Here is a 25,811-nt window from a genome sequence, read left to right as displayed (position 1 = left end):
TAAAGAACGGAGCTTGGGGTAAAGAGTATACACATGTAGTCCTGAAAAGGAAAATGAGAAGAAGGAAAAGAAACTACAAACCTAGAAAGAATAAACAACGTTAGGACCCAATCTAAGATAATTAAACAAAAATATTTCATGATCTGATGGAGATGTAGGGATAAAGATGAGACTGTGGCCAAGGTTAGGGTATGTCTGTGCACCAGAGGCAGGTGAAAGACACAAGAGGGGGTACGTATATGATCAACAATATGCTATTTTGTCATATACCTCACTGTCTTGAATAAAGTTTCAAATGTTTAAGTTCACAAAATAAATAATAATGTAATATAAAATAATAAATATAAAATAAAAAGTGTCTCCAAATCGAATGAGCCCAGTCCCGTATACTCCTTGGCATATGGCATGCATCTTTCTGGGAGAAAATCTTGGCAGTGGGAAATTAATTATAATAAATATTCTTTATCTGTAAGGGTTGTATATATGAGCAAAGAAAATATCACTTTTGGAGTGATGCTATCTACTCCATCACTCTTCGTTATGGACAGGCTCCCTAGAGATGGGGGCCCCTTAGAAGGTGAGGCAATTAGCTTTGGCAGGGAGTGATATTTTGAATAGAGACAACCCAATCTACTAGTTTAATGGCAACTGATTAGAGGGTAGAGAGTGCTTCTTCTAGGAGTAGGGGAGGGACGAGTGGGTGATTTCAAGAGAAACAGATAATCCCATGCTCCCGAATCCCCCAAAAAAGAGAGACTGAAAAAATCTTGTTACAGAGAATGATGCAAAGGCAGGAAGCCACTATGGAAGGGATTCAGACTCAGAACAAACAACTCACTCTCCCTCCCAACCTCTCCACAAAAAAAGGTGTGGAATTTGGAAACCTGAGAGGTGTCATGGGCTTTCATTCTGCATATACACATGACATATGAAAGCCTGTTGGCATATGAAGCCTGTTGGCATTTTTTCTTATTGATTCAATGTTTCCCAATGGCATTTTGTGTTATCAGTCAGAAGACCCAGGAAGATGCTCCATCACTAACCTTCACACCAGGATAAGGTCTAAGAGTCAGTCTCCTTCTCTGGACAGGAATTTAGTCCCCATTCAAGCTAGGAATATCCAGCAAATGTTTCTGAGCCAGAAGAGCAGGATAATATCAGTGTTTCAATTTGGAACCTTGAAACTAGTACTTTCACAATCAGCCAGCATTCAGCAATTCTCCACCACACCCTATTATTTTTTCCAGGGGTATCTGTAAAATGAAAGGCATTAGACCTTGTTGAAGAAATTTCAGGCTACAAATAAGAGAGGCTGTAGCACTGGGCTGATGGCAGCGGGTCCATGACCATCACATTACAGGCTTATTTCCTTTACAGCTTGGACTTTTTTGTTTATGACTTTATGGTCATATAATTAATTATGGTGAAACAAAAATAATGAACATCCAACAATGAAATAAATAAGCAAAAAAATGATTCTAAAATTATTTTTTGGTTATACACAAATGCTGTGTGTATTGGTTATACACAAATGCAGTTTTGGTTATACACAAGTGCTGTGTCTATTCTAAAATTCTTTTATTACAACTGTGAAAGTTGTCGGAATCAAAATAGTCACTAGTGTTAAAACAAAAATGAAAACAAAATACTCTGACTAAAGAGCTGGGGAAGGCCAGGCAGAGGGTTCTCATATTTGCATGTCTGATAACAAAATTATCATAGAAGACTTTGCAAACACCACGACCTTGAGTGAAGGCTATCGTGACCTCACACAGAAAATACTTCTGCAGGAATGTCCGCCCAGCAACTGCTCGTCTAACATTGGACTGGAATCACCTTTGTTGTGGATCTTTGCGGCCAAGGATAATTAATCCAAAACAATTATGTTATCCTCCTCACGTTTTCTTTTAAAAATCTTTGGCTTCCTTTACCTCCCTGAATATGCACATAGTTTACGATGGCATGCATATTCCTGTTCCCTAATAGATATCTTTTTCTTTTAGAGAGTCTCTCTCTGTTATTTAGGTTGACACAATTTTTTTTTTTTTTTTTTTCTGAGATGGAGTCTTGCTCTGTCACCCAGGCTGAAGTGCAGTGGCATGATCGCAGCTCACTGCAACCTCCACCTCCCAGCTTCAAGCAATTCTCCTGCCTCAGCCTCCCGAGTAGCTGGGACTACAGGTGTGCACCACCACACCCAGCTAACTTTTGTATTTTTAGTACAGATGGGGTTTCACCATATTGGCCAGGCTGGTCTCAAACTACTGACCTCAGGATCTGCCTGCCTCAGCCTCCCAAAGTGCTGGGATTTTTGGCGTGAGCCACCACCCCTGCCAACATGACATTTTTAAGCTTACTTCAAATGACAGAAGTCTGACAATTTGATGTGTGAGGGATATAACACTAGTAAAAGGAAAATCAGATAGCAAATTGTCAATGAGAAACAAAAAGTTTGAGTGTCTAAAATATACCAGGCATTTTCTGCACGTTGTAGTAGTACAATGTGAGAGGAAGATAATGTAATTATGGGTAAGTAAGTTCCCCAGACTGAAATTTGTCTATTGGAGAAAATACAATACCATTTGTTTCATTTCAAAGGTCTGCAATTTGAGTTAGATAAGAACTTTTAAGAGACAGTCCTTTTTGCTATAGCAGGAAAAGTGTGCTTACCCCTTCTTTTGAATTCCCAGAGTGATTCATTGCATGTCTGTAAGTGCTGTGCTCAAAGTTCAAGGTACAAGTCTTCCTTACATGTGTGAGGTTTTTTTCCACCTTTGAACTTCTTAAAATGCTCTTATTACAGAGTGCCCCAAAGATCAATGTGTCTTGTTTTATCACTTTACATTCTAATAATGCACCAAAGCTGGGTATTTGCCAGGGTTTTTTAAAAGGTTTTGCTGAAAGAAGATAAAAGAAGTTTGAGAGAAATTTGTATGTGTTATTTTCCCTTCATTTTTCATGGACAAATCCCAGAAAATACAATTGTAGGAAACCCTGTCTTGTCTTTTCAAATTGAGACTGCTATGGAATTCCTGGAAGCTGCTTGAGTTGACGGACAGCTTCAATTCAGACATTGGACAATAGCATCTAAATGGGGGTTCGGTGCTGAAAATTTTCTTTATACTTTTTTTGGATCAGTCTTAAAAGGTATTAAGTTATCTACAGACTTTGCGCATCCCTTCGTTTTACCTACGTGTGTTTCTCTCCGCCCTCGTAGACTTTGCGTGTCCCTTCGTTTTACCTACGTGTGTTTCTCTCCACCCTCGTAGACTTTGCGTGTCCCTTCGTTTTACCTGTGTGTGTTTCTCTCTGTCCTCGTATTTTTAACTGGCTTTTTTCATCCCCATGAGCTAGCTTCTCAGCCTCTGATTTTAGAGGCACATAAGTTTCACTAACTTCACCAGTATTTTCCATAACAAAAAAGGATATTTTATTGAAAAAAAATGACAAATTGTTGTTAGCTAATTCCACTGAAGACTAAATTAAATATTATAAATATTTAAAATAAATAAATATATTTATTTAAACTTCATTGACAATTTTCCTCTACTTCAATATGCTATTTAGTGCTAAATCCTATTTGTGACAAAAATAAACTCATTTTCTTCCACCTCTCAACCTGGTAATTTTTTGTGACTTGCCCAATACAATCAACAACAATGCCATCTGCCCAGGATTTAAGACTTAAAAGCATGAACTGACTTTTGGTTCCTTTTTTTTTTCTGCTTTTTTTCAGATACCAGAAGTAAATTAAGCCACCAAAACATATTTCCTCCATGCATTTCCCCTCTGTTGATCCCGTCTGGAAAAGCCCGCTCCTAAGCTTTTCTAATCAAGACCTTGCGTTCACACCGCTCTAGTTCTCACCTGCATCACCTCTTCTTCACTTTACTGCAAGTCTTTTAGGGGCGACCTTTCCAGCTAAATAAGTTATCACAGCATCCAATTCACTTTTCCTTTGTTTAATGTCAAGATTCTCCCCAGCTCAAGAGTTCTGTTTCTCTCTCTCTCTCTCTCTCTCTCTGTGTGTGTGTACGTATTTAGTTTTATTGTAACAAAGCAACTTGTACACTTTGAAACTGAGCATCATCTTCCTTTCCAGTGAAACAAAAATAAAATTTAAAAATAAACAGAAACAAAATTACAATAGAGAATGTCAATTCCAAATAAGATCCTACAGGTTCTGCTGATTCTCCCATTGAGTGGCAGTGCCCAAGTCCTCATTATGAGAGAATTTGTTTTAAAAGTGTCATCTTAAACTGCAAGGATGTCTGTCAAATATCACAATTAAAAATGCAAAGGAGGCTCTCTGCTCCAGGCCTGTGGGTGTCGGCCGCGATCTCTGCGCTGGGATGAGCCGGGCTCCCGGTGGAAGCAAGGGAACCCAGCCCAGCAGCCATGGCCAGTACAGTGGTAACAGTTGGGCTGACCACTGCCCCTGCAGGACTTGCAGGCCGTTATGTTTTGCAAGCCATGAAGCATATGGAGCGTCAAGTAAAGCAAGTTTTTCAAAGTCTACCAAAATCCGCCTTCAGTGGTGGCTATTACAGAGGTGGGTTGGAACCCAAAATGACAAAGCGGGAAGCAGCATGAATACTAGGTGTAAGGCCTACTGCCTATAAAGGGAAAATAAGAGATGCTCATTGACGAATTATGCTTTTAAATCATCCTGACAGAGGAGGAGCTCCTTATATTGCAGCCAAAATCAATGACGCTAAAGATCTACTAGAAGGTCAAGCTAAAAAATGAAGTAAATGCATCATGAATTTTAAGTACTTATTACTTTATGTATATGAGTATTAACTTTTTATAATAAAATGCCTCAGAGTTACAGTTTTAAAAAATGACTTAGCACAAGCTAAATCTCAAAGCCTTGGTATAATTTTGTTGTTTAAACATGGGAATTTTAAATTAGACTATAGTTTAGAATATTTGCATATTAATCATGGGCAAACACCATTTGAAGAAGAATATTGTTCATTCCTCATTTAGCAGATGATTTGGGACCTATGTCTACTCTTCAAGGCAAAGTGAAGATGACAGTCCCCTTGCTCTCAGGGATCTCCCACTTTATTGGGAGACTGATAAACTGGTCATTGGACTGTGTGATACATAGTATGATAGAAATTCACTATAGCTGTTCAAGTACGGAGTCTTAGGAGGTAAAAAAGGCTTTTCCAGGTACAGGTAACGGGCCCAGCAACTTGGATACTTGGAACCTTGTATTTAAAAGTGAATTTAGCCACAACTTAGACCTAAGAAATTGACCTAGGGGTGTGGGTGGGTGTGAATGTATTCTATTTACATATACGTATTTACAAACAAGAGTATTTATTTCATACATTAAAAAGAGTATGATAAAGATCAGAGTGCAGGTCTGGCACAATCACAGCTCGTTGCAGCCTCAACCTCCTGGGCTCAAGCAATCCTCCCACCTCAGCCTCCCAAAGTGCTTGGATTACAGGCATGAGAAATACCTACTTTGTATTCAGTAGCCCCTTAAAGGTACTGACCATTTATTAGTTATTCCTTCAGTTGGCTATTTCTTGACAATCAAACTTCTGTAATTGTTATGATTAAGCTTAAACATTGTTAGCAAAACTGAAATGTTCTCTATCAAAATACTCAATTCGGACTATTAAGAATTTATACACTAATAAACTTAAATGATGTTAAAAAAATGCAAAGGAGAAGCCACGTTGTCAAAATGCCCCCTTAACCCACCCAAACATCTCAGATCCACCCTTTGCTGACTCTCTATAACCCCATTTTTAAAGTTTTTTTTTTTTTCTTTCTTTAAACAAGAGAAAGTAGACAGACACATGTTGGTAAATGCTAACTGTCCATATCCCCATAGAGACACAGTGTACCCTCTGAGCCCCATATACAGAGAAAAGAGGAAAAAGCTAGAATTCTTATTTATTTATTTATTTAATATATTTTATTGCACTTTAGGTTTTGGGTACATGTGAAGGACATGCAGGATTGTTGCATAGGTACATACATAGCAATGTGGTTTGCTACCTCCATCCTCATCACCTATATCTGGCATTTCTCCCCATGTTATCCCTCCCCAACTCCCTACCCTCCCAGTCCCTCCCCTAGTCCCCCCGAGCAGACCCCAGTGTGTGATGCTCCCTCCCTGTGTCCATGTGTTCTCATTGTTCAACACCCACCTATAAGTGAGAACATGCGGTGTTTGATTTTCTGTTCTTGTGTCAGTTTGCTGAGAATGATGGTTTCCAGGTTCATCCATGGCCCCACAAAGGACATGAACCCTTTATTTCTTTTTCTTGCCTGATTTCTCTGGCTAGAACTTCCAATTCTATATTGAATAGGAATGGTGAGAGAGGGCATCATTGTCTAGTGCCAGATTTAAAAGGGAATGCTTCCAGTTTTTGCCCATTCAATATGATATTGGCTGTTGGTTTGTCGTAAATAGCTTTTATTATTTTGAGATACGTTCCGTCGATACCTAGCTTATTGAGAGATTTTAGCATAAAGGCTGTTGAATTTTGTCAAAGGCCTTCTCTGTATCAATTGAGATAATCATGTGGTTTTTGTCTTTGGTTCTGTTTATGTGGTGAATTACGTTTATTGACTTGCGTATGTTGAACCAGCCTTGCATCCCTGGGATGAATCTTACTTGATCATGGTGGATAAGCTTTTTGATGTGCTGTTGCAATTGGTTTGCCAGTATTTTATTGAAGATTTTTGCATCTATGTTCATCATGGATATTGGCCTGAAGTCTTCTTTTCTTGTTGCGTCTCTGCCAGGTTTTGGTATCAGGATGATGTTGGTCTCATAAAATGATTTGAAAGAATTCCCTCTTTTTGGATTGTTTGCAGTAGTTTCAGAAGGAATGGTACCAGTTGTCTTTGTACATCTGGTAGAATTTGGCTGTGAACCCATCTGGACCTGGCCTGTTTTTGTTGGTAGGCTATTAATTGCTGCCTCAACTTCAGCCCTTATTATTGGTCTATTCAAGGTTTCGGCTTCTTCCTGGTTTAGATTTGGGAGGGTGCAAGTGTCTAGGAATTTATCCATTTCTTCCATGTTTACTGGTTTATGTGCATAGAGTTGTTTGTAGTAATCTCTGATCGTGGATTGTATTTCTGTGGAATCTGTGGTGATATCCCCTTTATCATTTTTTATTGCATCTATTGGATTCTTCTCTCTCTCTTTTTTTTTTTAATTAATCTGGCTAGTGGTCTGTCTCTTTTGTTGATCTTTAAAAAAGAACCAGCTCCTGGATTTATTAATTTTTTGAAGGGTTTTTTTTTGTGTCTCTATCTCCTTCAATTCTGCTCTAAGTTATTTCTTGTCTTCTGCTAGCTTTTGAGTTTTTTTGATCTTGTTCCTCTAGCTCTTTCAATTTTGACTATCAGGTATCAATTTGAGATCTTTCCTTGCTTCTCATGTGGGCATATATTGCTATAAATTTTTCTCTAGACACTGCTTTAAATGTGTCCCAGAGATTCTGGTACATTGTATCTTCGTTCTTGTTGATTTCGAAGAACATCTTTATTTCCGCCTTAATTTCATTGTTTATCCAGTCAACATTCAAGAGCCAGTTGTTCAGTTTCTATGAAGTTGTGTGATTCTGAGTTAGTTTCTTAATCCTGAGTTCTAATTTGATTGCACTGTGGTCTGAGAGACCATTTGTTATGATTTCCATTCTTTTGCATTTGCTGAGGAGTGATTTACTTCCAATAATGTGGTGAATTTTAGGGTAGGTGTGATGTGGTGCTGAGAAGAATGTATATTCTGTGGATTTGGGGTTGAGAGTTCTGTAGATGTCTATTAGGTCCGCTTGGTCCAGTTCTGAGTTCAAGACCTGGATATCTTTGTTAATTTTCTGTCTTATCAATCTGTCTAACATTGACAGTGGAGTGTTAAAGTCTCCCACTGTTATTGTGTGGGAGTCTAAGTCTCTTTGTAGGCCATTAAGAACTTGCTTTATGTACCTGGGTGCTCCTGTATTGGGTGTGCACATATTTAGGATGATTAGGTCTTCTTGTTGCATTAATCCTTTTATCATTATGTAATGACCTTCTTTGTCTCTTTTGATCTTTGTTGCTTTAAAGTCTATTTTATCAGAGACTAGGATTGAAACTTTTGCTTTTTCTTGCTCTCCATTTGCTTGGTAAATCTTCCTCCATCCCTTTATTTTGAGCCTATGTGTTCTTTGGGCACAGCACATCTATGGGTTTTGACGTTTTAATCCAATTTGCCAGTCTTTGTCTTTTGAATGGTGCATTTAGTCCATTTACATTGAAGATTAACATTTTTATGTGTGAATTTGATCCTGCCATTTTGATGCTAGCTGGTTGTTTTGCCTGTTAGTTGATGCAGTTTCTTCATTGTGTCAATGCTCTTTACCATTTGGTACATTTTTGGAGTGGCTGGTACGGATTGTTCCTTTCTATGTTTAGTGCCTCTTTCAGGAGCTCTTGTAAAATAGGCCTGGTGGTGATGAAATCTCTGAGCACTTGCTTGTTTGTAAAGGATTTTATTTCTCCTTCACTTATGAAGCTTAGTTTGGCTGGAAATGAAATTCTAGATTGAAAGTTGTTTTCTTTAAGGATATTGAATAGTGGCCCCCACTCTCTTCTGGCTTGTAGGGTTTCTGCTGAGAGATCTGCTGTGAGTCTGATGGGCTTCCCTTTGTGGGTGACCCAACCTTTCTCTCTGGCTGCCTTAGCATTTTTTCCTTCATTTCAAGCCTGGTGAATCTAATGATTATGTGCCTTGAGGTTGCTCTTCTTGAGGAATATCTTTGTGGTGTTCTCTGTATTTCCTGGACTTGAATATTGGCCTGCCTTGCTAGGTTGGGGAAGTTCTCCTGGATAATATCCTGAAGAGTATTTTCCAACTTAGATTCATTCTCTCTGTCACAGTCAGGGTACACCTATCAAATGTAGATTAGGTCTTTTCACATAATCCCATATTTTTTGGAGGCTTTGTTCATTTCTTTTCGCTCTTTTCTCTCTATTCTTCCCTTCTCATTTTATTTCATTGAGTTTATCTTGAATCTCTGATATCCTTTCTTCTGCTTGGTCAATTTGGCTATTGAAACTTGTGTATGCTTCATGAAGTTCTGTTGTGTTTTTTAGCTCCATCAATTCATTTATATTCTCTAAGCTGTTTATTCTTTTTTTTTTTTTGAGATGGAGTGCAATGGCACAATCTTGGCACACTGCAACCTCTGCCTCCTGGGTTCAGGCAATTCTCCTGCCTCAGCCTCCTGAGTAGCTGGGATTATAGGCACGTGCTACCACGCCCAGCTAATGTTTTGTATTTTTAGTAGAGACGGGGTTTCACCATGTTGACCAGGATGGTCTCGATCTCTTGATCTCGTGATCCACCTGCCTCAGCCACCCCAAGTGCTGGGATTACAGGCTTGAGCCACCATGTCCAGCCTCTAAGCTGTTTATTCTTGTTAGCAGTTTGTCAAACATTTTTTCCAGGTTCTTAGTTCCTTTGTATTGTGTTAGAACTTGTTCTTTTAGCTCAGATAAATTTGTTATTACCCATCTCTGAAGCCTGTTTCTGTCAGTTCATAAGACTCATTCTCCATCCAGCCTTGTTCCCTTGCTGGTGAGGAGTTGTGGTCTCTTAGGGGAGGAGAGGTGTTCTGGTTTCGGGTGTTTTCATGCTTTTTGTGCTGATGTCTTCCTATCTTTGTGGATTTATCTACCTGTGGTCTTTGTAGTTGGTGAATTTCGGGTGGTGTCTCTGAGTGGACATCCTTTTTGTTGATGTTGAAGTTATTTCTGTTTCTTAGTTTTCCTTCTAACAATCTGGCCCCTCTGCTGTAGGACTGCTGAGGTCCACTCCAGATGCTGCTTGCTTGGGTATCACCTGCAGCAGCTGTAGAACAATAAAGGTTACTGCCAGTTTCTTCTTCTGTTATCCTTGTCCCAGAAGGATATCTGCAAGATGTCAGTCTGAGCTCTCCTTTATGAGGTTCTTTTTGGTTATATGGGGTTGGGGACCTGCTTTTGGAGACAGTCTGTCCCTTATAGGAGCTCAAGTGCTGAGCTGTGAGCTCTGTTGTTCTTTCAGAGAGCTGCTGGGCAGGTATGTTTATGTCTGCTGCAGCGGAACACATAACTGACTTTTTCCCCCAGGTACTCTGTCCTGGGAAGGGCGGGCTTTATTTAAAAGTTCCAGACATGTTGCTGCCTTTTTTCAGAGATGCCCTGCCCAGCGAGGAGGTAGTCTAGTCACAGTCTGCCAGCAGAGATGTTGCTGAGCTGCCATGGGCTCTGCACAGCTGCTGTGTGAACTTCCTTGTGGTTTTGTTTATAGTGGTATAGTTAGAACTGCCTCAGTAGTGGTGGTGCCTCAGTAATGGTGGACTGTCTCTGTAATGGCAGACTGCCTCAGTAATGGTGGACTGCCTTGGTAATGGCAGATGCTCTTCCCTCCACAGAGCTGACTTGTCCCGGGTCCAGCTGTGCTTGCTGTGAAACTCTCAGTCCAGAGTATTTCAGATTGCTGGTCTTTGTAGGTCTGGGACCTGCTGAGCCAGATCACCTGGCTCCCTGTTTCAGCCCCCTTTTTCTTCAGTTGGATGGGCGACTCTGTCTCCCGGGCATTCTGGGTGCCAGTTGAAACAGCAGAGATCTGCAGCACCAGCTGAAACAACCATGCTGGAGATTCACGGAACTTCTCCATCTGGGAATCTCCTGGTCTGTGGGCAGTACAGATTCATTTGGAGATGCAGTGATCAGTCACCCTCTGCTTTCTCACTAGGAACTGCATTCCACAGCTGTTTGTATTTCGCCGTCTTTGAAAAAGCTATAATTCTATGCACTGCTACACAGGGGCCTAGCACCCTCCAGCTTCCAGCAGAGTGAAGGGAGCAGGTTGTTCTTTTCTCCCACAGAGCTTGGTGGTGTTGATGCCATACAGTTTTTGTTCAGACAGGAAGGGATAAAAGTGAATTTTGAATAGAAAGGGGCAGAAACTCTTTTTCTGTTGTATTCTGCTCAAGGTATTTTTCCCAAAATAAGTTGATATCCATGGTGTAGAGAAAAGAGTCCTCAAGAACAGGGCGACTGAGCATAAGAGAGGGAAGAAAAAGACTGCAACGTGCTCCCAGGGACTGGAGAAAATTTAAAAAAAGGAAGGTTGGAATCCATCAGTGTTCTATTAGTCATCTCCTCCTTCGTCCTCCTCTCCTTCCTCCTCTTCATCATCACCATCATCTTCTTCTCCTCCTCCTTCTTCATCATCCGTGTCAGGAACCAAATAGTATTGTAATGGGTTTGGCCAAATATCATCTTTGCTGACCTCTCCTAACTCATCAGCACCTGCATCAGACTGGTCAGTAAGCCAGGTAAAGAAGCTCTCTGGTTCCTCGCGCTGCCTCTTCCTGATGGCTTTATTCTGTGTTTGACTTGAAGGTTTCATCAAATCCTTTCCAGATTTTCATTTGATTTCGGTGGACTTTGAAGATGTCCACCTCCTTCCCCACTTTGCAGGACACACTCCAGATAGATGAGCTACTTACTGAATGCCCAGGCAGGTTCATACTTTTTCTTTTGCCAACTGGACAGTCTACCTAGAATGCCAATCCTGATTCTTTTTCCCAACAAATGTAAGTTCATCTTTCAAGGCATTGTTCAAATTTCATTGCTTCTTTGAGGTCTTTTCTAACTCTCTTCCCTCCTTGACCAAACTTCACTCAGCAAACCTCTGAGACCTTATTGACCTAATTGGTGCATTACAAGTCTATCAATGCAGTAGAAATTGCCTCTGTCTCTATGTACTTTCTCTTCAATCTGTCTTGTTAGAAAGGTTGAAAAACTAGAAGCTATATTTAGATGTAATTACATTAAAACTGGAAATTACCAGCTAGACTATGTTCTATAAATCAGAAGTCAGATGCTTTTTCTCTTTCTTTCTCCCTTTCTCCCTCCCTCCCTTCCTTTGCTGCTGGCATGCAGAATGTGGGATGTGAGTGTTTAGAGACAACGGCCAGAAGCGTTCTACCTTCTGGAAGCCATCCCCACAGGCAACTGGAGACAGTGGAGCAATGGCATCAGCAGATGCTGCCCTCTGCTCTACACCTTTATGAAGTTTGCCTGAATTCAATTGTCCAGTGCTGGGCCTCTGATTTTGGCCCTTCTATTCCTCCCAGAAGTTTTACAAATACCCATTTCCCTGTATTATATTTTGTTGTGCTTGAAGTACCTGAAATGGTTTCTCTTTCCTACATTGAAAGCTGATACATTTGCCTCTATCAAACTATAACTTTTTTTAATGAATTAAAAAGGTGTTTTTTTTTTTTTTTCAATTTTCTTGGAATGACCACAGAGCTGGCTTTCACCAAATAAGTGAGTGACTCACTAGATGAACCCATAATGACTCCAACTGATATATCACAGTGAACAGAAACCTACTCACTGACACACAAACCCCTGACATGCAAACCCCTCTTTCAATGCTCTCCTTTTTCACCTGGCCAACCTTGTCTCTTCCTGTGCTTCAATCTAGGGATTCTAGTTACTTACTATATTCCAAACATACATGTAGTGACCCTTCCTCTATCTTTTTGTTGCAATGGCTGCTCCCGTCTGCAGTGTCTTCCTTCCTTTCTGCCAATTCACATTTACCACTTCTGCCAAGAAAAAACAAAGAGATCATTCTCTATAATGCATGTTCTTTTGCTGATGCCCAAGGATGAAAAGAACATTTACTTCTCGTGCTTTCTGGCATTATGCTTTTCTACTCTTTACCAGTTAGAATAGTTTTGGCTCCAAGTAAAAAACCTCTAATGGCTTAAACAAACTCTAATAGCTTAACTCTAATGGCTTAAACAAATAGGATTAAATTTAAGTTTTGTTTTGTAACCAAAAATCTGGAGGTGAGAGATTGCTGTTTTGGTTTTGTAATTCAAGAATGTTTGTAACAGCTTCAAGCGATTTTCTTGACTTTTTCCTCACGGATGCAAATGACACCCAAAGATCTAGGTATTGTGCTTGTATTCAAGGCAGACACGTAGCAGGAGGGGGCAGAGCCAGGCCTGCCTGTGCCTTTTAACAGGAAAGCAAAAGGCTTTCTAGAAACCACTTAGCATACTTTTACATGTAACTTATTCGTGAAGACTGGGTCATCCCTCACGACGGAGAGTACAGGAAAACAAGTTTTCAGCTGTGAGATGGAAATCAGCAGTTGAAAATACTCAAAACAGAGTGACTACCCTATTTTCTAAATCTTCTCATGCTATCACTATATTTGGGCAAATTCACGGCCTCATATTTTTCTACAATCTTCAGACGTGCTTACCACTGTGTTGCATACCTGGGCATAAAGATTTCCAGAAATATAAGTAACTTAGATTAATGTCATAAAAACTCTACCATTGTCTAACATGGAGTAGATTGAGAGAGCTAAAAACGCACTGACCAGATTGTCTCACACGAATGCAATAAAATAAGTAAGAAGACTGTCTTCGTTCACTTTATGTTGCTAATAAGAGAATATCTAAAACTGAGTAATTTATAAAGAAAAGGAATTTATTTCTTATAGAGGCTGACAAGTTCAAAGTCAAGGGGACACATCTTGTAGGGCCTTCTTATTGGTGGAAATGCTCTGCAGAGTCCCCAGGTGCCCAGGACACCACATAATGAGAGGGTTGAGTGTGCTAGTTCAGGTCCCTCTTCCTCTTCTCATAAAGTTCCACTCACATGATAGCCCATTAATCTACAAGCGAATTAATCCATTCATGAGGGCCGAGCTCTCATGACCCAATCACTTCTTAAAGGCCCCACCTCTCCAAACCGCCATATTGGGAATTAAATTCTGACACGAGTTTTGGAGGAGGCAAATATTCAAGCCATAGCAAAGAGTGTGAGTTGTTTTTGGGTATATTTTCCTATTGCCAATTGGGGGTCCTTGGGTTCTTCTAATGTTATCAATTTAATAGCATTTGCTTTCTGTATTTATTATAATGTGCCAGTGTCACTTCTTAGGAAATGGCATACCATTGTGGATGGTTGGTAGGTTCAAAACAGCAGTTTTTCATGCTTATAAAATTTGCCTTGAATTTCAACATGTTTGTGAAGAGTAATGAAACGCTGGTTCACATAATAGCTGTTTAAATGAGAGGGAAAGTGTGTTTTGAAAGATTTGAGCCATATTTGTGACTCCAATATGAATGTTACAAACCTGAAATGTTATGTTAGGAAAAGCTGAAGAGTCTCTTATCCCAAACTGTACCAATCGGTACCCACCATAAGACGATCAAAGGACATTCTAATTTTAAATTTCCCTTCCCTGACACTCCCTCAGTATTTTTAAACCATGAAGTAATGTTAAAATGAGTCTTGAGACAGGGTTGAGAGATATGGTTGACATAAGCAATCACAAAAGTACTCCTCGCGGAGAAACAATATTTGCCTTTATGATGGCAGAATGGCTGAACAGTGTTGTGTGCGGTGACTTTCAGGCCTCTTTTTAAGCATAATCTAATGAATCCTCCCTATGCCTGTCTTCCAGGCTAACCAGTACTGTCTGGTGCTTTGGGGCTGGCCACTTACCGTAGGAAGGCTCTGCTCAGATTATTAGAAAAAGTGCTTCTGCAATAATCACACCCTGCCCTCTGGTAAAAATTAGATATTACAGCCTTTACTAATGATGGGCTGGTGGCTCTGGTGCCCTTCCGATAGTAAATTGCTTTGAGATAGATACCAGCTGTAAATTGGGTAGTAAAATAAATCCAGAAGAGGCTTGTCAAGCTTTTCTTGCCCGTAAAATGAAAATAAAATATCATATTTGTGAAGTTCTATAGAAGGAAAAATTGGAAAGATATCTCAAGTTGCTTAGTAAAGAGAAGTTTGCTGTCAAAACACGACCACATCAGCCACTGTTAAAACAAAAATGCAATCAGGATAATTACTGGGAATGTTTATGTTTACTTCCAATTTTGAAATTAGAACATCATGTTCCTTTGGGTTGTCATTCAAATTCTCTCTTCCTCTCCTGATTCCCATAAATGTAGTCATGGATAAACTGCTCTCTTTGGAAGTAGAATGACTACTCCAAAATTAATACTTTTTTTTCTTTTTTGAGAGATTCACTGCCTGTATGAAGCCTGTTGATTCCTTGGGCTGTCTAAGAGATGATGTTCTGAATGGTCTCATAGCATAAGGCACTTCATGCAAATGAGTAATAAGTTCTTCAGGCTTAAAAAACGGATGAGTACTCAGGGAGACGTTGAAATGCACTCGAGAGTCAGCTGTTGGAGAACTTTGAAATCATAGACAAGCTTGTGTGTTCATTAAGATTCTTCTCTTTTTAGGATTTCTCCCCTTCTCTTCTTTTTTTTCCTTCCTTGTCCCCTTTCCCCAGAAAACATTTTTTTTAAAAACCAGCAGTTAGTGCAACTAATGTTCAGTCAGCACACAGTGCAAACGAGTGGAACGAAAAGGTATATTCCTTCTTTTCAGCCTTTTTCTCTTCACCAGTTAAAAAAAGAAAAAATGTCTAAGCTCCTTTAAGTCTTCATAGTTCCAAAATGAAAGATAAAAAACCCACAAAGAGAACAGCATTCCCCCCAAAACGATGAGTCACAGATCCGAACCAGCTTTCTGTAAGTGTGTCAAAGCATGCTTGCTAAGGTTTCTCATCTTCTACATTCCGCCACATACGGGCTCTTGTCACTGTTGCTTGGAGTAGGTTTTATTTCTGTTCCCAGCTGCTCCTCGATACTTTTCAGGTTGAAGCGATCATCATATGTGATCAAGTTGATGGCCAAGCCAAGATGACCGAAGTGACCTGATCTTCCAGTATGATGGAGATAGGTCTCTGCCAGCTCTGGGAAATCAAAGTGTATTACCACATTCACAGCTCGTATATAAACACCTCGGGTAAACAGATCAGTGCAAATAAGGTTGCAGCACAAGCCATTTCGGAAATCATGAAACACACGATTTGGATGTTCCTGCCTCATTTTAGCATGACTACAGAAGCAAGAATAACCCAGTTGAGAAATCTTCTTGGCTAGCAGTGCAACTCACTGAGAGGAGTTACAGAAAATGATCGACTGGTTTATCTGAAGCCCAGAGGAAAGTGTGTTGAGTCGGTGTGCTTTTTGGTGCTCAGTTACATGTGCATAGTACTGGGTTACTCCTTTCAGAGTTAGTTCCTCCATCAGGTTAATCTCATAGGGTTTCTGCAAATGGGAATTCATGAACTTCTGTACACTAAGAGGGAAAGTAGCAGAATATAGTAAAATCTGCCTGTTTTTAGGTAGCATGAGAATAATATCCTCCATTATCTGCACAAAATCCTGTGACAGCAACTTATCTGCCTTATCCAATACTATCACCTGGACATGATCAACCTTTGCTACTCTTTTCTTGATAGGATCCAGGATTCTCCCAGGGGTAGCAATCACCACGTGCACTGTATCATCAAGCCTCAGCTGGTAAATTGGTTCCTCCGGTGGTTGCCATCACTTTGGCCCCTCCCATGTGTTTGCTGGCCTGGATGCAAATTTGACTGACCTATAGAGCAAGTTCTCTGGTGGGAACAATCACCATTGCTTGTATATTGTCCTTCTTCAGGTCTAGCCATTCAAGTTAGAGAATAAGGTAAGCACTGCTCTTGCCTGTTCCATTTTTTGCTCTAGCTAAGATATCCCTACCAGATAAAGCAATGGGAATGCTCTCCTCCTGAATAGGAGGTGGCTTTTCCCAGCCCATTTCAAAAATTCCCATCAGTATCTCCCTTTTCAAACAGTAATCTTCAAACTCATTTCCTTTTGCGGAGGTCATGTCGGAGGTTTTGATTCTTAGATCCTTTGGAGGGAGTTTTAAAGTCTCTTTCCAGTCATCACCAGGTCTAATAGTGGTGGTCATACTTCGTGTTTGCTGCTGAGTGCCATTATGGATTGTGTTGGTGTTTTGCAGCTGGTTCGTCCGTTGCTGTGTCTGTGTGCCCCCTCCTTCAGGGCCACCACTGGATTTTACAGGGCCCCTCAGCTGACCATTTTGACTGGACAGACCCATTATAAGAGGGTTCTCTGTTCTGGCCGTGCTCATGCTATTTTAGTTGCAAAGGTGTCTTTCAAACTTCAAAACTTTTGAAAGTCAGTAGAAAAACTGTAATAACAGTTTATTAGGCTCTCCAAAATGAAGAGATAAATGTAAGTCTTGCTCAGTAAATGAGTCCTTTATTGCAATGCTGGCAAACACCTGTAAGTCTCTGAATGGTAAGCAGCAGTAACTTGCTCTCTTGCATGGAATCAACTTTTTACTTTCAAAAAGCCCTCTAACAAGCTTGAGTTATATCTGAATCCACTCACATCAATCTCTGAGTGTGGGGGCCGGAAGGGGGACTCCCATTTTAGTTTCTTTCTTTCTTTTTTTTGACTATGCAGTTCAACTTTTTATTTTAATAAAATCAGAATATGCACAGCACATGTAGCACTGGCATCTAAACTAATACAATAAGCAATTACTAAAGCTACAGTGACTTGAGTTTCAATCTTCACGTTCAGCAAGTTTAAATCCTTACATGTTTTGAAACCTTATTAACTGAAAATATTGCTTGCTGATAAATCTTGCTCGAACGCTGTTGCTGAATGTACAAGTCACTGATTATGCCAATACAACAAAGATAACCATATGTTTGAGGATTGCAATGTGCCAGACATTGACTGAAAAAAAAAACCAAAAAACACACAACTAAACAAAATTCACACCACAAACATCTGAGATTCTAGACACTTCATATCAGTGTTTTGAAGTGTTTCATTAATATCTTAAGACAAGTGTATCAAAACCTTGGCATGATTTCATTTCAAGTCGCCAATTTTGTTTTTACTGACATCAGAAAGTTATGGCTACACTGCCAATGCCGGGTCTGCTTAATTTGACTTAAGAGTTTAATATGACTTAACATTAAAAGCTCACACCACCCCAAAATATATAATTTCATGAACACAGTGACATTCAACATTCAAGTGCCAGTGTTTTTGTACTGTCTTTTGGTCAAGTTTCTTTAAACTTTCAAAGAATCACTTTTAGGCTTACAAGAATAAATATTTGTCAAAATGTTCAATAAATATTACATAAAACTAGCAGCAAAAAGTATCTAAAAATCTGCCTTGTGCAATAGTTTTCTTCCCAACGATCATTCCCATGGTCCCAAATAAATTTGAGAATCTAGACCCATCCCCTTCCTAGATTAGCCATGTTCAACAATCTCCAAGAGACAAAATAAGATTGGAAGTTTAAGGACGCGCACACAAGACATATATATAAAATTCTCTGAATGTGCAATAAAATAAGTACTTTGTAAAAAGTTATAAGCAAATTGTACAAGGGCCTAAACCTAGACTAACTGAAATAGCACCATAACACATGACCTCAATACTGTCAAGTGCACCTACTTAATAAAACTTTTAGAACAAGGCACAATACACTTGAAAATCGATTGCACTTTAGGAAATTCCTGCCGTCTTCCTATGCCACTGTAAAAAGATGGAGCGTTTTGATCCCCGCATCCTGGCCACAAAAGTAGCACAGAATTCAAAGTGGGAGAGGCATTTTAGTGGTGGACAAGGCTCATCTTTGGCCAGATTTAGCATAAACAGACTACAAATACAATGGAAACCTATGCAACGAAAACTGAGTAAAACTGCACTGTAGAGCAGAATCAACACCCTTTGCAGTTACGTACATATTTCCAACCTGTGTGATCTCAGATTTCAGTTTGACTCTTCTGAACCCATTTTTACAAAGCCTACAGTAAGCCAGTTTAACATCTCAATGCGGCTTGAACAGAGCAATGTGAATCGGTATTTAAAATAAAGCCTGTTGCATTCCTGTTCATACCCTCTTGACCAAGAAACATCAACACTAGCATGCGTTATTAGGTCAAAAATCATCCAGGGCCCTAATGAGGGCTGGTCATTGCTGTGGTCAGCCATTCTACCATTTCAATTTCATTTATGGCAGGCATTTACAAAGTCTAAGTAGATGACTTCTCCTAAAAACCTATTTCGAGTTATCAGACCTTTAAGCTCTCCCTGTAATAGTATGCCCACATTTGGCCAGCTCATTAATTAACGACCTGCCTAAACGCTGAAAGAGGAATGGCTGCATCTACTTGCATTAACTTTGAAAACAGTGCTTTGAATGTGTGCATGTATTCACACATCACCTCATCGTGAATGGAATGGCTTGTTTGAAGACTATCAGGTTCTAAATACCTATCCGGGATAGAGTGAGCAAATCAGAACTTTAGCTGAATACAGTTTGCCACATTAGAAACGAATTCCATTAATACCCTTCAAGACGTTTGTTGTTTGTTTTCCCCCAATCTGCAAGTATCAAGAAGCCCCAATGCAGGCTACCGCGTATGTTTTTCCTTATACTATTTATGGACGAATCGATGATTCCTGTTAAGGTGTATCACAGCTGTGTGCCAAGGTTTGATTTTAGCCCACGTTCAGTAAATTTATTTTGTCAAAACAATTGATATCTTGAGCATTACTGAGCCAACAGGACATCAAAATAAAAAGTTGTCTAAAGTTAAAGGCACAGTATATTAACAAACGAATGATCCTCAGTTCCAAAATTATAAATGCAGTTTGGGATGGGGGTAGGCGGGAGGGGAGTTAATCCAAACTACAGCAATGAAGTCTTCAAACCACCTTCCGAACAGGGCTGCCGATTGTTCATTTCTTCTTGTGACCTTGAGCTCCCTTAAAAAAAATTTTCAGTGGAGAATCACAGCTGGTAATGTACTGTGAGTTCTTGAAGCTACACAAGGTATAGTCTGGCTGTTACATGTGGTTTCCATATTAGCTTGTTTGGCAGGGTGACCTACTGCAAAGCAGGCTTGGTTACTCCACCAGTCAACCCCCTGGGAGTTATAATTTCCGCCATATCCATCACTGTTGTAAAAGCCTCCACAGCCACCTCCACCGAATCCTCCGCTGCTGCCGTGGCCACCTCCACCACTGCGGCTGCTGCTTGCACAGCTGTTGCTGAAGCTGGAACTGCTGGCACTGCTACTCTGTCGTAGTCTCTGGGACAACACCCTCCACTAAATCTGCTCTTAGGACGTCCACCACTGCTACTCTTGTAGCGGTGTTCATAAGCCATATTTTCTAACCAAGATGGCACTTCTCGTTTAGCTTCAACAAGAAGATCCAACAAATCCTTAGTAATGTTTATGTTCCTCTCGTTAAAGAATGAGGTTGCCAGGCCAAGATTTCCTACACATCCTGTACAACCAATGCAAGATACATATTCTTCAATATCACTTGACAAGTCAAAATTGATAACATGTTTCACACTTGACATGTCCAGTCCTCTTGCTGCTACTGCTGTAGCCACTAGAATTGGGCTTTTTCCTGAGCAGAACTGGTAAAGAGCCTCTTCTCTATCCCTCTGAGAGCGGTCTCCTTGGATACTTGTACATGCATATCCTTCATGGCATAAGAAATCCTCCTTTTTGGTCTCCACAAACACTAAGGTCAGTGAATCCTTGCCTGTTGCATTTAGGAGGTCAAGCAGAAATGACTGTTTGTCTGATTCTTCGACCCAAACTACTTTCTATGTGATGTTTTCAGAGGTAGAGCCAACTATTCCTACAGCCAAGAAGATATATTCATCTAATAAATCATGAGCCAGCATCTGTATTTCCTTAGGAAAAGTAGCACTAAACATCATAGTGTGGCGGACACCCTTTGGAGGCATAATATCTTGTTCAACTATTCTATGTCTCTGAGGCTCAAACCCATACCCAACATCTGATCAGCTTCATCTAACACCACGTATTTGCAAAAGTCTAACCCAATCTTTCCTCTTTCCATCATATCCACCAGACGTCCTGGAGTGGCTACTAACAAGTGGCATCCACGTTCCAAGTCTCAAATCTGCTGACCAATATCGGCACCACCATAAACCACGCAAGGACAAACTCTAGATCGGTATGAAAAATTTCTGGCTTCCTCGTAGATCTGTACTGCCAAGTCTCTCGTTGGTGCTAATATCAAGGAGATCAGGTACTGTTTGCGGCGCCCATACCTTCCATTTTCCTTCATGGCCCTCAAAGCCTCGCCTGGACCATCTGAATAAATCTGACTCAAGATGGGTGAGAGAAATGCTGCAGTTTTTCACGCCCCTGTTTGGGCACAAGCCATCAAGTCTCTTTTCTCTTAATAGGAATAGCATGCTTTTGCACTGGAGTTGGGTGAGTGTAACGAGTAAGCTCAATGTTTCCCATGATAATTTCTCCCATCTCAACATCACTGAAACTTTCAATATGTGGAGGACAGTTGTTGCCTGTGGCCTCAGCTGGAATGTCAACATATTTCTCAAGATTAATCCCAGTGTTGCCTCCAGAAAAGAGTTCCTGTCCTAAGCGTTCACTTGGTGGGAGTGGTTTTGACCAATCTTCTTCATCTGATTGGTCACACCAGCGACTGTTTCCACAACGTTCAAATTTGCCAAAGCCACATCTGTCACCACGGCTGCCAATGTTGTCATAATCACTCCGTCCACGATCATCAAAGCTTCCCCTTGATCCACTTCCACGATCACTGAAGAAGCTAGACTTCCCTCTTGAATCACTGCGAGATCCAAAACTGCTACAGGCATCCTTATCTTTGCTAGAACTCCACCCCGAACTGTCTTTATCGTAGAAACCTTTAGTAGCTTCTCGGTTCCTTAAATGAGGAGGAATATAGCGCCCTTTGCTGTCTGTACTTCCTCCACTCTGATTATCTGAAGAGTTCAGATAATTTAACTGACTAAACCAACACACAAATAAATAACCATTATCTATTCATTTAAAAAATAAAAAGAGTTAAGACCAGCAAACTGCTGGTCCAGCCCGAGGGCATTTTCCACCGCCACATGACTCATCCCTGAAGAGTACGGAGAACTCAGTGTCTTCTGCTGCTGAGCGAGTGTTTTTGCTCCACCGCCAAGGCCCTCTCATGGGAGAACTGCGGCTCTCCCCCATCTTGGTTTCTAAGTCAAAAGCTCGAGACGTTGAATCAGAGTTTGACCATTTCTTTCGCAGTCAACACGCTTAATTAATGCCCCAGCCCAACCAGGATGTTTCCATACAGCATCCTTGATAAATCCTATTTCAGCTTGGGTTTTGGTGAATTAGAACTCAGTGCTTTGTGAGTAGAGAAACACCATTTTCAGACGTTCTACAGCTGCTCTAGACATCTGTACAGTCCTTCCTTATATTTATTTACCCACCACAACCCCACACCCCTACCTTCCACCTGCCTAGTTTTATCTTCTGGAGCAAGCAGAATGTCTAGGCATTGAGCCAGGCCAGTAAGTGTACTAGTTACACGTCAGCTGACAGGTAAAAAAAGGTTAGTGATCCATCCAGGTGAGGGCAGCTATTCTCACCTAGGGACAAGCCTCTATATTACAGTAAAGTCCAAATTCTGTTCTGATTATCTTTAGCCCTTCCTTTTGTTTTCTCTCAGGCTTATTACTTTTATTTTTTATTTTTCCTCCAAATGGAAAAAAAAAACATGATCAACTCAAGAGACACAGGAAGGTAAGTGCTAGGATTACAGGACAGAGCACCCTTACCTCTGCTTCTATGTAACGCTGCACAAGCAAAGAGACCTGTTAGCTTGCTGCACTGTCCCACCGCGCCGCCCTTGTTCCCCACGATCTCGTGTGTGTGATCGTTTCTAATCAAAGTCTAATCCCAGCCTTGGGCTCCATTTTCCAGCAGGGGAGTGACTGAGAGGCGCTGGGTGGGGAACAACCATCTGAAAAGGTGACATAAACCTCAATTCCGGGAGAACCTAGCTCAGACGCATCATTCTCACATTATGGCTCCAAGACCAAGCAACAATCTCGCGAGACAACTGGGTCAATGGCGTAGGGAGCGCTTCGTGGTCCCGCCGCAAGGGGGAGCTCGTGTTTGCGGAGCCCGGCGTCTGCTCGTCGGCGTGCGCGTGCGCGTGGTCGCGTGCGCGTGCGCGGGCGTGGGCGTGGGCACAGACAAACGGCTGCCCGTAAAGGGTCCTTGACCGTTTGCGTTGCGCAGTTTGCGTTTGAGGCCATGGACCCCAGGTATGCTGTACTTCGACGGGCCCAGCTGCACCTGGATTTCATCCACGCCAACTCGTGAGTGCCGAGGTGGGGTCGGGGTTGGGGTCGGGGTCGGGGAGGGTCTCTGCACCGTGAAGAAACGTTCTGTTCGTCCCCCGAGGAAATACTCAACCAGTGAACTTGGTATTGCCGATTTATGGATTTATGTGTTTATTTGAGCTGTATAGGCCTTTTTAAAACGATGAAGGCATGATGAAGATCTATCCTGGGCCAGGCCAACCCCCCCCCCTTTTTAGTATTGATTACTTAATTACTTATGATTTTCTTGCTGCTATTTATTTATTTATTTGAGGGGGCGTCTCGCTCTGTTGCCCAGGCTGCAGTGCAATGGCGCAATCTCAGCTCACTGCAACCTCCGCCTCCTGGGTCCAGGCAGTTCTCCTGCCTCAACCTCTCGAGTAGCTGGGATTACAGGCTCCCACCACCATGCCCAGCTAATTTTTTGTATTTTTAGTAGAGACAGTGTTTCGCCCTGTTGGTCAGGCTGGTCTCAAACTCCCGACCTATGGTGATCCACCTGCCTCGGCCTCCCAAAGTGCTGGGATTACAGGCGTGAGCCACCAGGCCCAGCTTGTCTCTTTTCTTTTTTGTGGCCAACCTAGTATAGATGACACAAAGTGGTTTCTCATGGTGCTTTTGATCGTCATTTCTCTAATGACTAATGTTGAGCATCTTTTCATGAGCTTATTGGTCATTCGTATACCTTCTTTGAAGAAATGTCTATTCAAATTCAAGTCCTTTGCCCATTTTTAATTAATTAATTAACTAATTAATTTAAAATTTTTTTAAAGGAATAGATAATGGTTATTTATTTGTGTGTTGGTTTAGTCAGTTAAATTTTGCATTCTTTGCAATACAAACTCTTCAGGGTATAAGTTGCTCACTGTCTACCTCCCATATACCTCTCATCCTTCCACAAGTTTTCCCTGTATAAAGACCAAATATCTCCTCACAATATTAACCAAACTTTAAAAAAAGAACATTAGATAGCACTTCTCTGTCTCTGGGAAAGCAGAAACTTTAACAATTCATTAGCTTTTATCTTTCCATATAATAAGTACAGAAAGCGGTAATACCTTTTTTTTTCTAGCTGCAAGGCAATAGCTTGTGTATCTTTGTTTTTTTTTTAATTGCATTTTAGGTTTTGGGGTACATGTGAAGAACATGCAAGATTGTTGCGTAGGTACACACATGGCAGTGTGCAGGCCAAAACCTTGTGGTGCTTCAGCGAACACCAAGTGGTTGGAAGGCCCCACATTTACCATTGAACTCAACTGTTTAATTGCTGATCATCAGAACCGTGATTCCACCAATCCTGCCTGACCTTAGTCTGCCTAACAGGGTGGCAATTTAAAGATGGACGGTGCCCTTCAAGTAGAGTAATTTGCATATATTGATTTCAAACTCTGTGAGTCTTTCCAAAAATGGAACCTCTCTGAGGATAGGAATTTCACATTTTAGTTGTTATTTGGTCATTTCTTCTTCTCTGCCATGCCTGTGTGCCTTTTAGAGCTTCTCATTTTGGATCCTGAGATTGCAGAGGCAAATGACAGAGGTTTGCTCTCTCATCTGCTGTTTCCCATACAGTGAATTGTATCAGTTAGTGCTGTGTAATTCATGATGACACGTCAGGGTTTTTTTTTTGCTGGCATCTTTTGGTAATTTGGATGTACTAAGTATATGAGCTGATATCAGGGATGTTCCACATTTGAAACCACAGAAATGGAGGTATAAAGAAAGCCAGGGAAGGCCAGCCTTGCTGGGGGACAGACAGTTAAACAGGCAACGTTCTGCACACACTCAGTCTTTATCTCTCTATAGAGAATGATGTCAAGTGGGACAGGGTGGAAGAAATAGTTAAAAGGTAGCTGAGGTGGAAGACAAATGAAGAAATAATCGTTTTGAGTGAGTTTAAGGAAAATGCTCAGTGGGGTGCTGGAAGGACTGAATTTTCTCTCAGAAAAATTCCTCGGCCTCAGTTTTGTATGGATTTTGTGGCTGCTGCCTCACAGCCTCTGTTCCCCCAAACACCCTGTGGTAGCCACTTCCCCAGTGCCGTTTTCAACTGGTGGTGTAGTAACTTAACAAGAGTGACAGCAACATGAAGTAACAACAAAGATAAATAGGAATTGAAGACTTCTCAGCTCCTCTAGGCAGATTGGTTGGTTGATTTGTTTGTTTTGGGAGACAGGGTCTTGCTCTGTGGCCCAGGCTGGCGTGCAGTGATACCATCACACTTCTCTGCAGCCTTGAACCCCAGGGCTCAAGTGATTCTCCAGTCTCAGCCTTCTAAGTAGCTGGGGCTACAGGGACGCACCACTATGCCTGACTAATGATTATTATTTTTTTAAATTTTTAGTAGAGATGGGGTTTGGCGATGTTGCCCAGGCTGGCTTTGAACTCCTGAGCTCAAGTGATCCTCCCACTTTGGCCTCCCAGAGTGTTGGAATTACAGGCATAAGCCACTGAGCTCAGCCCAGGTAGATTTGTGTTTGAGACTTCCTCTGCAAAAGGAGTGATATTTAAATTTCTCCCTTTACTATTCCTCCATGTCCAATCCATCAAGTGCATGCTTTCTCTAAATGTATGAAATCATCTATTTCTCTCTGTCTCCAGTGCTATTGATTTTAGCCCAAGCCACCGTCCCTTTTCCAGTCTACTCCACACAGCCTCTTAACTGGGTTCTC

The 25,811-nt window shown here is 41.1% G+C and overlaps 1 protein-coding gene and 3 pseudogenes across 7 annotated transcripts in view; 2 read left to right on the top strand and 2 right to left on the bottom strand.

The window, feature by feature from the left end:
* Nucleotides 1-4,306: 4,306 nt before the first annotated feature.
* LOC100386958 (mitochondrial import inner membrane translocase subunit TIM14 pseudogene) lies at nucleotides 4,307-5,123 on the top strand (annotated as a pseudogene).
* Nucleotides 5,124-12,639: 7,516 nt separating this feature from the next.
* LOC100399259 (putative ATP-dependent RNA helicase DDX6 pseudogene) lies at nucleotides 12,640-21,769 on the bottom strand (annotated as a pseudogene). The gene has a single exon (XR_013526994.1). The product of XR_013526994.1 is annotated as a putative ATP-dependent RNA helicase DDX6 pseudogene (transcript).
* On the bottom strand, nucleotides 19,742-21,963 carry LOC100387315 (ATP-dependent RNA helicase DDX3X pseudogene; annotated as a pseudogene).
* A 1,021-nt stretch (nucleotides 21,964-22,984) lies between these two features.
* Nucleotides 22,985-25,811, top strand: part of MORC1 (MORC family CW-type zinc finger 1) — a 185,015-nt gene continuing 182,188 nt past the window's right edge. For all 6 annotated transcript variants that reach the window (XR_013526993.1, XM_078350178.1, XM_078350177.1 and 3 more), the window contains exon 1: nucleotides 22,985-23,139. Coding sequence is in view for 5 of the 6 variants with exons in the window: in XM_078350178.1 (XP_078206304.1) it covers nucleotides 23,075-23,139 (65 nt within the window). In the remaining variant the exon portion in view is untranslated. The remainder of the gene's footprint in view (nucleotides 23,140-25,811) is intronic.

This window comes from Callithrix jacchus, chromosome 15 (assembly GCF_049354715.1).
Source record: "Callithrix jacchus isolate 240 chromosome 15, calJac240_pri, whole genome shotgun sequence".
In the NCBI taxonomy this organism is placed as follows: Eukaryota; Metazoa; Chordata; class Mammalia; order Primates; family Cebidae; genus Callithrix; species Callithrix jacchus.
The sequence above is the reverse complement of the archived record's forward strand: the minus strand, read 5'-3'. Positions and strand labels throughout refer to the sequence as shown.